Here is a 12,410-nt window from a genome sequence, read left to right as displayed (position 1 = left end):
GCTTTTTCTTATGATGATACAAACTCTTTATCCATGGTGTATTCTTAAAAAATATGTATTACATGCCCTCATGTAGAAAAATCACATGATCTATGGATAGATGTGATAAAAGAGGCAATTCAAGTGAAATATATACTAAAGAAATGGGAAGAGTTGTTCACAAGTGACATCACACATCTATGTCGCATTGCCAATTTGCTATCTCCATAGCATTAGTGATCGCAATATTCAAATGCTCATAACTTTCTCATTATTTGTCTGATTTTTCTCAAACTGTTGTTGATCTGTTTCTTTGATTTTTCTGTTTTCACACAATGTTCCAATGGTTTCATTCTCCTTTAAGTATACATGTGCAAATGAAACCTGAAAACTCACATGATTGTCCAAATTGGAATATTTCTTCTTCTGTTAAATTTCTCCCGGGTTGATCGGTAAGTAACGTTCCATTCCGTAAAAGAAAATCATCCGATTTATTTCCATTGACATTACCTGATAAAGATGTAAATAAAGGAGGGTGTAATGCGAAAATATCAGCTCAATATGCTTGATAAAACGTTTCGAAAAAAATTGTTGTATCGTTCATAAGACAAGATGATTATCTTTATAGTACTATCATTAAATACATATGCTTGCGATGTATACCGGTACAGGATATACCTCATTTGCAAACGACCGAAGCTGAGTCGACGTTGGCCATGGCGGTCCGATGACTCAGCTAATGCAACGGTATATTTTATGTTAATGATTTTGTTCTCCTATTGGTTCTAATTAACATCCTTCCCTTATTCAACATTCCTTCTTTGGAAACCTACGAATGGAGAGATTGTGGCAGAGACTTAGGGAACTCTAACATACGTTACCTGAAGAACTCGCCTGAGTCCAACCGTGAATCACCCGCCAGAGCCTGCGATCAAACGATGAGCATCATTAAAGAGTTTCTCTCCTCACATGAAAAGTTTGTTACAAGAAGAGAGACGATCATTGACAAACAGAGACAAACATTACAAGAAGAAGAAAGCTTTATCAGCAAAACCATTGGGAATTCTAAAAAAAAAACAATGCTGTGTGGCTACGTTTGACCATGGACCTACTAAGCGGAAAGTCATTACTGCACTCTTTCGTTTTGGAAAAATAAGATTGTGTCAATCCCCACGTACTGCAAAGCCACTTGATCGTATCCCCGAGATGAACGTTTCGACCTCCCATCTATCAAATAAAAAGATGTAAAGGGTATCTTATCCCACGTATCCAACAAGAAGCCTTACCAAGCAGACCCCTCCCTGTTGCGTTCTCAGAATACTCAGGCGGAACCATGACGCTTATATCCAAGATCCCATTCTTAAAGGTCACTGTGAAGGACGTACTCGAATAGCCTTCTGGTTGAAAGAGAGCTGTGGCCTTGATCTCATCCTCTGATTCGGTCTCATTATCCGAGGATAAGATGAAAGTCGGATCCTGCGAGTCATATCCATCTAGAAATGAACATAGAGAGATTAAGAGTTTAACAATTTATCATTTGTTGTATAACCTAGTTTTTAATCTTGTTTTCAATCTAATGTGGGGGTATAGTCTCAAAGTGATGTTCATGATGTTATTGCTGTGATCAGCTGTTGTACAGCCTATAATTCTTTACACCAGCCAACACGACCATCTAAGCTCTTTGAAATACCACTACAAGTACCAAGGCCATTATAATCATCATCATCATCACCAACCTCATCAACATCAGCATCACCATCATTATCATCCCTACCGCCACCATATTCATGATCATCATCACAATCATTGTTATCATCCTCACCATCCTCCTTATCATCACTGTTAATTCACTAGTACTGTTTCAGTCCGTCAATCAGATGTTTTCAGAGCTTCTATCAAAATGATAAGTCATTTTCATGATGCACAGTATTTATACATTCATGTTTGATTTTAACGTTTAGGAAATCAAGACATTTTAATGGAGAAACCTTTAATTGCATGGTCATACATCATCCTCACTTTCTGGTTCGTTATCATCATTCATCAGCATCATTACCACTACCGCCACTACTACCACCACCACCACCAACAACAACAACAACAACATTATGATTATCACCGCCTTTATCAAACTACAATAAATACTTTATGAAGTCAGTCATGTTCATGGAGGAACCATTAACTAGATCGTGAGATGTCGTCGTAACGATCGTTTTCATCTTAATCATTATCACCTTCATCATCATCATCGTCATAAATCGTTAATATTCGTTGCTTACCATTTAGGAAGTCTGTCATATTAATGGAGGAACCATTAACGAGAATACTCATTTCTGTCCTGTTGTCGTTCAGCTGGAACTCGACCTGATCAATATTAATGATAATAGTACGATTAAAAATCCATGTTGAATAGTTCTCAAGACGCAATGAAATAAAAAAAGAATGCATTATATTTATCAATCAACTGTACAATGTGTAGCTAGACTTAGTGTAGCATGGAATTTGGGCTATTTTCATGCTTTAAACCTAAATAAACAATCGGTTTTTGACAACCATAAACTAATAAAAATTCCTTTTCTAAAATTCATGTTATCTTTACCAACTCTCACATTTGTTTGATGCGCCACTGAAAAGGTCATACCAAATTTGGGGACATCAAAATACATCCGTGACTTCTCGCATTTGTTCTTGTATGGGAATGAACTGTATAAAATGAATTCCGAACTCCACCTACCTTTGTGATATCTTGTGTAGCAGCGAACCCAATGAAGACCGTTCCGTGTTCAACGGGTTCACTGTTGTTAAAAGCCTTGCCAGTTCTTGATTGTAAAACGAATGGATCACCGTGACTGTAAGATAACGTAATGTATTCACCCAGGCCGTTGAAGGTGTATTTCCTCCCATCGAGAGTATTGATATGCGGGTCACCCCAAAACCATCCTGAAATTTCAACAAAAATTCTCTTTTTAAGAATCACCTCTATAAACAAAGCTACCAGTCTACAAACGTACCTAATCCCATTGAGGCTTGAGGCCACTTGGATGTCTGGTACTTGGGTTCATAATTCTTGATCGACTATGTCAAATCATATATCATTACAAATATAGATAAAAAAGGTGTACACGTAGGCGTGGAAGGGTCAACTAAAGGAGAGGCTCAATTATTAAATCACATAATAATCCTCATAAAGTATATGATTTTAAAAATAGTAGTAACACAAAAGATCCACCGACCCTTAACCGTGTTAAGGAAAAAATACAAGAACATAGACTTCAAGAAAGAAAACTAGCTGAACAGAGGGGTCTATTAACAAACCATTTCAGGAAATGGGACACGTTTATTTTCTAGGGATGCTGAGGCTAAGAAAGTTCAAGCATACAGTTATTAAACACTCTAATTGCGAGGAGATGGTCTGGTCCTATGGTCGCACTCCTCTTGGAGGGGTTCGAGGGCGGTCATTTTGGGGTGGGCTTTGTATCTTTTGGGTGCATTTTTGTTCGTTCTGGAGTGAAAAAAAAATATAATGCTGTTCGCTCTAGAGGGAGCTATGGCGCGCTCTCGGGTATATGGATCCCGCTTTTGGAGTAACTAGTCTCTTATCTCTCTCTGGGAGGGGTGTGTTTGGGGGCCGGGGTGGCTCTTTTGCATTTGGAGTGAAGATTCAGGTGCACAAGTTAGATCATGCTTGTGGCTCAGAATGTAGACTGAAATGGAGGGTAGCTAGGGTTGAGGGGAGGGAAGCAGGTCGCGCTTCCTGGGCTTGGATGGGATGTGGGTGGGGGGGGGGCAGTTGGGATGGGAGGGCTTTTACTTCGTTTACTCATTTAGTTCAATTGCGTCGCTATGAATTCTTTTGTTATAACTATTTTGTTCCTGATGACTCGAATGTTATATTCTGTATTTTTTTGTGTGTACAATTCTTTTTTGTACTATGAATAATTATTTATTTGACTTTGTGAACAATGTTTTGTTAATATACTATTGTATGTATGATTTTGAACTGAATGTTTTAATAAATACTACTTCAAAAAAAATGTCACCAAAATAACGTTGTCTGCATCTACATGAGGATATAGAACTTTCACTAAGCGATGCACGACGGATTCAAGAACAGGGAATATGTATTGAAAAAGCCACTCAAATGACAATGAACAGATGGGAGGTATTTGTCGATAAATGACGAACCAGTACAGCAGTTTCGTCATAAATTCGGAGCTGACAAAAATTGCGTTACAAATCATTCTTCCAGTCATCTGACCCTGGCATGCCTACACACTAAATATGCATTTTCTCCACTACCTGGGGAATATTCCAACAAGAGTTCGAAAGACTCATTTGCTCGGCGTAATACATCTACTACCATGATTTCGCATCTGATAATATGAAAATAATATATTGTTAATCATTATATCAGTTCGGTGATATTTCTTACCCAACCATGGTCGTCTGTAACCAAAGCAGTGAGCACGTGGACGACGTCGCTCGTAAAGACTACAGAAATTTCCACCAGCAAGTCCACAGCAGTAGAAACGGGGTAAGACATCTCTCTCTATCCAGTGTAAAACAGATACTGATTAACTAATACAAGGTGAATAGTGGAATTCATTATTATTTATTTGTCCAATATAAATAGTACAAACACATTACATTACAATACAAAAATTTACAGTACATGAACATGCAAAGAAATGCGGGAACGGCATGTGGGTCAGGGGCACAAAAGAAAAATCCATTACTGTTCCCCGAAGGGAAATGAAGGCTATTTTGTTTATATTTGCATTTTTTACACATCTTCCAGAATACCTGCGAGTGCAACCTATGCAGAATGATACACGCAGCACCCCAAAGGACAAAACTTGGGGTTGCTTCAGCACCCCCGCTTCCGAGGACTATGAATTGGAACATGGAGGAATCCGTTTCCTGAGCCCAGGGTAATTATGCTGCATTTATTTTACAGCACTGAGACAATTTTCTAAAGGAGGTACTAAACTAAAGGATTAAAGTGACGATTAAAAAGTTTTTTTAATTGAGTATAATGGTACCGTACATATAATATGATGTTTTCGGTCCGTGTCGTACGGAGTATTTAAGAGCACAATACATGCATTGAAAATACCCGTCAAATGACAAAGAATCAGCTGGGAGGTCGTTGTCGAAAATTTTTGTCTTAGGTTTTGGAGCTGATGAAAAATTGCAAATATATTGCTTGTCCGGAGTCAAGGACTAAACTGCTGTTTTGATTCACTACTTTTCGACAAAGACTCCTTGAATGTGTTTTGTCCTGAAAGGCATTTCATAATACATCTTCTCTGTTCTTAAATCTTCGTACATGGAGGTCGCTGAAGCACAACTCATTATTTAACGGTGCACATTTATTATGCGGCTTAGCTCAAGCTGTCAAAAGAGCGTCGCGCATTCAAGAAATTATCAGGGAAGGCAATCATTTGCCTCAAGAGGAAGGACAATGCGGGGCTTATCTCTCGCTGAAGGAAATTACCCCAAGGACTAGGAATCGAACTCACGGCACTGTCAAAGCTATGTCAGCTATACAAGACCACAACACTTGACATATGATGTACATGCAAACTCACCAATCCATGCATAATAGTAACTAAGGGAGTAATAGAAGAATGAGAAGAATCTAGCGTTCGGTGGCATGACTGCTTGGTAGTGGCTGGACCGCCAAAGACTTCTATAGCCCCTGATCAAAGCAGAGAACTCATAGGTACATCTGTATCCACCTCCAAATCTGGGCCATCGAGGCTGATAACAGGTAGTCGCTCTTCTGTCTGTTAATAGGACATAAGATATGACAAAATACAAGTGAATCATAGTAATATTAGTATCCTGATTAGGACTGTGGTATTGCACTTTTGTTATATATAAGAATAATTGTAAAAGAATTTTAAAAGCAATTACATTCATCTATTAGTTATTTCCCTTTAAGGATAGCCAAGAATTGTAAAGAACATTCAGGAATGTCTTTTTATTATGCAGGCCTTGCCTATTTAAAAGGCCAAGGAGTTGTATTGTTATTTCTGAATAGAGATTAGGAACAATAGGCTTAGCTATGTTATTGACACACTGTTGATTTCAATGAGGTCATTCAAGAGTCTTCTGGATTTTGACTGCTCCTGAAAGAAGAAAGTTTTTTTAAAGAAAATGCTAGAACCTTCCTTAATAGTGAGTTCTAGAAGAATAGCTGCAAACTATATAAAGCTGGTGGATTCTTCAAGATTATCATCACATCATATTAGATCACTTTGACCATCACATCATATGAGAGCAGGAGATCACATCACATCATATGAGATCACTTCACCAGATCAGATCAGAGCAGTTTATGCATCAATGAACTGTTTGCAGTTATTTTGAGAGAGAAATTATCAGTTCTCATCGAGATCATCAACATCATCAACCTGTTCAATGAACACGCTTCAACCCATGGATTGCTGAAATTGACTGTTAATCATCATCAACATCATCTTCACGGACATTTCAACTCGTTACAGTGACTTTTATTATTCATCGGACTTCAACATCAGTTTCATCATCGCCATCATTGTGAATTTTCGCCAGTCAACTGGGATTTTATCATTTGGATTATTACTTGGATATAGTATCATCACTTCGGGATTTTACATCGGACATTTCAAGAGATTTATGTAAGATCATTATTTGTTTTATTTATGTATAATTATTTCCTGTAATAAAAAAAAAGAGGAAATTAAACTTTATACATCAATTTCTGATTGTTATTTGTTGCAGTATCGTAACAAATAATTTTGGGGGCTTGTCCGGGAAACGAAAACCAAATTTGTATAAGCCAATTTGAAACGAAAATCAGTTTTTCAGGAAACGAAAGCCAATTTGAGACGAAAGTCAGTTTGAAACAAATCTCAATTTGAATTGAAAACATTCTGGAAATTTTTGGAAAGTTCTAGAATATACTGTACTGTGTTATTACGTGCTTGTATTTGTGTATATTCACTATGGCTACATTTGATGTTGAAGAATTTCTTGCAATGACAGAATTGTCATATGATCAGTTGAAGTCACTGAAGAAAGATGATTTGATAACAGTTTGTGATCATTTTGGTGTATCTCTAGCCCCAGGATTAAAGAAGGCAGAGATAATTGACTTGTTAGCTAGTCACATGAAGCTTACAGAGGAGTCTGAAATTTCTGTTACTGTTTCAGATGATGCTCAGATTCAACTTGCAAAGTTTGAAATGGAAATGAAAATGAAAGAGAATGTCGAGAAGGAAAGAATCAGAGAAAACATTGAAATGGAGAAAATGAGATTGGAGTACCAGTTAAAGTTGAAAGAAATGGAGTTAGCTCATGCAAATACTAACTTTGTTAAAGATAAATCTCCCCAAGGCTTTGATGTGGCGAAAAATATTCGCCTTGTGCCAAAATTTGATGAAGAGGGAGTTGATACATATTTTGTGTCATTTGAAAAAGTGGCCAAGAGATTGAATTGGCCCGAGGAATACTGGACTCTTCTCCTTCAAAGTGTTTTTGTTGGAAAGGCTGCAAAAGTCTATTCTTCGCTCTCTGAAACGCAATCATGTGACTATGCTACAGTAAAAGAAACAATTCTCAATGCATATGAGTTGGTACCAGAAGCGTACAGACATAAATTTAGGAACATGCAAAGACAATCAGGCCAGACGTATGTTGAATTTGCTAGGGAACAAGAGATGATGTTCGATAAGTGGTATAGATCACTGAAAGTTGACAAAGATTTTGTTCACCTTAGGGAAGCTGTCCTCCTAGAAGAATTCAAAAAGAGTCTTCCTTTTGGCATTAAATCTCACTTAGATGACCATAGAGTTACTGAAGTCAGTAAAGCAGCCATAGTAGCTGATGAATTTGAGGTCACACATAAAGGTAGTGGAGATAGGCCTCCTTTCAAGAATTATTGGAAAAAGAAAGGTAAAGGGTCATTTGAATCCCACAATAAACCTAGTGAGGGAAAATATGCAAGCAAGGACAAAGACGCTAATAAGAATCAGGCTAGTGGGGGCACAGAATCAACCAAAAGGTCTGAGAGTCGTCGTTCCAAAATTTGTACTCATTGTCATAAATCGGGACATTTGAAAGAATCATGTTGGAAATTGGTTGGAATGCCAACCAAAAGTAAGAAAGACATGGGTTTTGTCAAGCAAACAAGTGTTCCCTCGATGGAGTTTGTTCCATCAGAGCCCAATCAAGATGTTGAGAGTGTTTCTCTAGTATTTGCTGATAAAGTCAAACAGGTTGATGAAACTTTTAGAAGTTTTTTGCATGATGGTGAAGTATCCCCTTGTTCGACTGGTGCTGCTGGTAGGTCAGTGGTGATCCTTAGGGATACAGGGGCTGCACAGTCCCTGATGGTGCCAGGGGATTCGGCTCTTCCTCCGGAGAGTTCAGAGAATGCCAACGTCTTAGTTCAAGGTATTGGCCCAAATTTCATGTCGGTTCCTTTGCATAAGGTCGACTTAAAGTGTGACCTAGTTAGTGGTCCTGTGACTGTTGGTGTCGTTCCAGAATTACCCATGAAAGGTGATGATTTCTTGTTAGGTAACGACTTGGCTGGAGATAAAGTTGTTGCATCTCCAGTGGTTTCGGAAAAGCCCGTTGAGGTAGCTGAAACTGAATTGTTGCAGGAAGATTTTCCAGGGATTTTCCCGGATTGTGTTGTTACTAGGTCTCAGACTCGTAGAGCTGAAAAGGATGATGCGGAATCTGCTGATGTAGAGGAGAGTACTGATGTCTGGTTAGCTGAAACCTTTTTCAAGGATTTGAATGGGGATAGTGTTGAAGGCTCTGTTGCTAACAATGATAGTTTGTTTAGTAAATCCTCCCTAGTACAGGCACAACAGGCAGACCCAGAATTAAAAAGCTTGTCACAGAAAGCATGTTCTGAGGCTGAGGCTGATAAGGTTCCTGAGTGCTTTTATGTCAAAGATGACATTTTGATGAGGAAATGGAGACCTCCCCGGAGACCAGCTGATGAAGATTGGTGTATAATTCACCAGGTTGTAGTTCCTCCTTGTTACCGCACAGATATTCTGAAAATGGCTCATGAGTTACCTATGGCAGGTCATGTCGGTATTCGGAAGACAGAAGATAGAATTATGAGGCATTTCTATTGGCCTAAGATGCACAAAGATGTTGTGCATTTCTGTAAGACATGTCACACATGTCAGATTATTGGTAAGGCACAGCCTTCTATCAAGCCTGCTCCATTGATACCCATTCCTGCATTTGATGAACCTTTTACTAGGGTTCTTGTTGATTGTGTCGGACCCTTACCCAGAACGAGGTCGGGTCACAGATTTCTCCTGACGATTATGGACTTGTCTACACGGTTTCCAGAGGCAATACCTTTGAGGAGTATCACTGCGAAGACAGTGGTCCAGGCGTTAGTGCAGTTTTTCACTAGGTACGGTCTGCCGAAGGAAATTCAATCTGATCAAGGGTCAAATTTCATGTCAGGAATATTTCAGCAAGTTATGAAGGAGTTGGGAGTAAAGCAGATTAAGTCTTCTGCTTATCACCCACAGTCCCAAGGAGCGTTAGAACGCTATCATCAGACTTTGAAGACCATGATTAGGGCTTATTGTGAAGACTATCCCGATGACTGGGATAAAGGGATCTCATTCCTACTGTTTGCAACTAGGGATTCCCCGAATGAGTCCACAGGTTTCAGTCCATTTGAATTGGTCTATGGTCATGAGGTTAGGGGTCCTCTAAAGCTTATCAAAGAGAGGTTTATGGTTCAGGATGATGATGTAAACCTTCTAGACTATGTGTCAAAGTTTAGAGAAAGGCTCTCAAAAGCTTGTGATGTGGCTAAGGAACACTTGAAAGAGTCGCAGGGAAAAATGAAAGCTCATGCTGACAAAAATGCAAAAGAGCGAAGTTTCAAGCCTGGAGACAAAGTGTTAGTGTTGTTGCCTTTGCAAGGTGAGCCCTTGAAAGCTAGGTTTAGTGGTCCCTACATAGTCAAAAAGAAATTGAATGATGTCAACTATGTGATCAGTACCCCTGATCGAAGAAAGTCTCAAAGAGTTTGTCATGTAAACATGTTGAAAGAATACTTTGAGCGAGAGGCTAGTCAGCCAATAGGTACAACACAGGTCAAAGAAGAAGAAAAACATGTAGATGTTCATGAAGAAGAATGCTATGGAAAGACAGATAATGAATTGTCTTATACAGATGTATCTAAGAACGAACCATGTGGTATAAAGTTGTCTAACTCAGAGATGTTAGGAAATATGGATGAGGCATTAAAATACCTGCCTGAAGATCAGAGGAATGATATATCTGGCCTGTTAAGAGAATATGAAAATGTGTGTAAAGACAAACCAGGTCGTACACCTTTAACTGTACATGACGTAGACATAGGTGATGTAAGACCTATCAAACAGAATCCTTATAGGCTCAATCCAAGCAAGTTGGAAATGGTGAATAAGGAAATACAGTTTATGTTAGATAATGACATAATCGAACCGAGTCAGAGTAGTTGGAGTTCTCCCATTGTAATGGTTCCAAAGCCAGACGGCTCTCAGAGATTTTGCATTGATTACCGGAAGGTAAATGCAGTAACTAAGACTGACTCGTATCCAATTCCTAGGTTAGAAGATTGTATTGATAGGGTTGGAAATTCTGCCTATATCACAAAGATAGACTTGCTTAAAGGATATTGGCAAGTGCCACTGACTGACCGAGCCAAAGAGATATCAGCCTTTGTCACACCTGGAGGCTTGTTTCAATGCAAAGTCATGCCTTTTGGAATGAAAAATGCACCAGCAACCTTCCAAAGGTTGACAAATCAAGTGATTGCCGGACTTGACAATTGTGTCGTATACATAGACGACATCCTAGTATACAGTGATACTTGGAATGATCATCTGAATCATTTGCGAGCACTGTTTGACAGGCTGGACAAAGCCAATCTAGTAGTGAATCTGATGAAAAGTGAATTTGCCAAGGCAAAGGTCACATATCTTGGTCATGTGGTTGGTCAAGGGCAAGTGCTACCAAGAGAAGCCAAGATACAAGCTATCTTAGACTTTCCAACTCCCACAACTAAGAAAGAATTGCTCAGATTCTTAGGTATGAGTGGCTTCTACAGGAAATTTGTTCCAAATTACAGTACTGTGGTTAGTCCTCTGACAAACCTGCTGAAGGCAAAAGTGAAGTATGTTTGGTCTGACGAATGTCAAAGATCATTTGAGAAATTAAAGGCCATTTTGGTGAATGAGCCTATTTTGGCAGCTCCAAACTTCACAAAGCCATTCAAAGTAGCAATTGATGCATGTGATGTTGGAGTAGGAGCAGTATTGCTCCAAGAAGATAAAGAAGGCATCGAAAAACCAGTGTGCTACTTCTCTAAGAAACTCAATCGGTTTCAAAAGAAATACTCAACTATTGAAAAAGAGGCCCTGAGTCTCGTACTAGCCCTTCAGCAGTTTGAGGTGTATCTAACCAATGGAGAGATTACAGTCTATACAGATCACAATCCTCTTGTGTTTTTAGAGAAATTCAAAACAAAGAATCAAAGACTGTATAGATGGAGCCTAATGCTCCAACCATTCCCTTTGAAAATTGTACACATAAAGGGAAAGAATAATGTAATTGCTGATGCTCTATCAAGAGTATAAAAAGTGAAATTATTCATGATTTTGACCAAGTGTGTCATTTGAAGAAAACATCTTTGATGTTCACTTATTTTAACATGTTCGTTAAGTACTATATCTTTGTACACGATAAATGTAAATGATTTATCAAGATGACTTTGAACAGTTAAAAGAAAAAGTAATCTTAAAGAAACCTTTACTACGGTAAAGCTTTCTTTTCTCCGATGGGGGAGGTGTTATATATAAGAATAATTGTAAAAGAATTTTAAAAGCAATTACATTCATCTATTAGTTATTTCCCTTTAAGGATAGCCAAGAATTGTAAAGAACATTCAGGAATGTCTTTTTATTATGCAGGCCTTGCCTATTTAAAAGGCCAAGGAGTTGTATTGTTATTTCTGAATAGAGATTAGGAACAATAGGCTTAGCTATGTTATTGACACACTGTTGATTTCAATGAGGTCATTCAAGAGTCTTCTGGATTTTGACTGCTCCTGAAAGAAGAAAGTTTTTTTAAAGAAAATGCTAGAACCTTCCTTAATAGTGAGTTCTAGAAGAATAGCTGCAAACTATATAAAGCTGGTGGATTCTTCAAGATTATCATCACATCATATTAGATCACTTTGACCATCACATCATATGAGAGCAGGAGATCACATCACATCATATGAGATCACTTCACCAGATCAGATCAGAGCAGTTTATGCATCAATGAACTGTTTGCAGTTATTTTGAGAGAGAAATTATCAGTTCTCATCGAGATCATCAACATCATCAACCTGTTCAATGAACACGCTT

General features: G+C 38.4%; 1 protein-coding gene across 1 annotated transcript in view; it reads right to left on the bottom strand.

Annotated features, from left to right (window-relative positions):
• Positions 1-12,410, bottom strand: part of LOC121421985 — a gene marked incomplete at its 3' end in the record, with an annotated part of 56,249 nt that overhangs the window by 27,346 nt on the left and 16,493 nt on the right. The window contains exons 10-15 of the mRNA XM_041616786.1: positions 5,571-5,768; positions 4,412-4,528; positions 2,714-2,919; positions 2,259-2,343; positions 1,266-1,472; positions 376-489 (exon numbers count right to left, since the gene is read on the bottom strand). Coding sequence (XP_041472720.1) covers positions 376-489; positions 1,266-1,472; positions 2,259-2,343; positions 2,714-2,919; positions 4,412-4,528; positions 5,571-5,768 — 927 coding nt within the window. The remainder of the gene's footprint in view (positions 1-375; positions 490-1,265; positions 1,473-2,258; positions 2,344-2,713; positions 2,920-4,411; positions 4,529-5,570; positions 5,769-12,410) is intronic.

This window comes from Lytechinus variegatus, chromosome 9, assembly GCF_018143015.1.
Source record: "Lytechinus variegatus isolate NC3 chromosome 9, Lvar_3.0, whole genome shotgun sequence".
NCBI classification, from domain to species: Eukaryota; Metazoa; Echinodermata; class Echinoidea; order Temnopleuroida; family Toxopneustidae; genus Lytechinus; species Lytechinus variegatus.
This window is presented reverse-complemented; position numbering and strand designations above follow the sequence as displayed.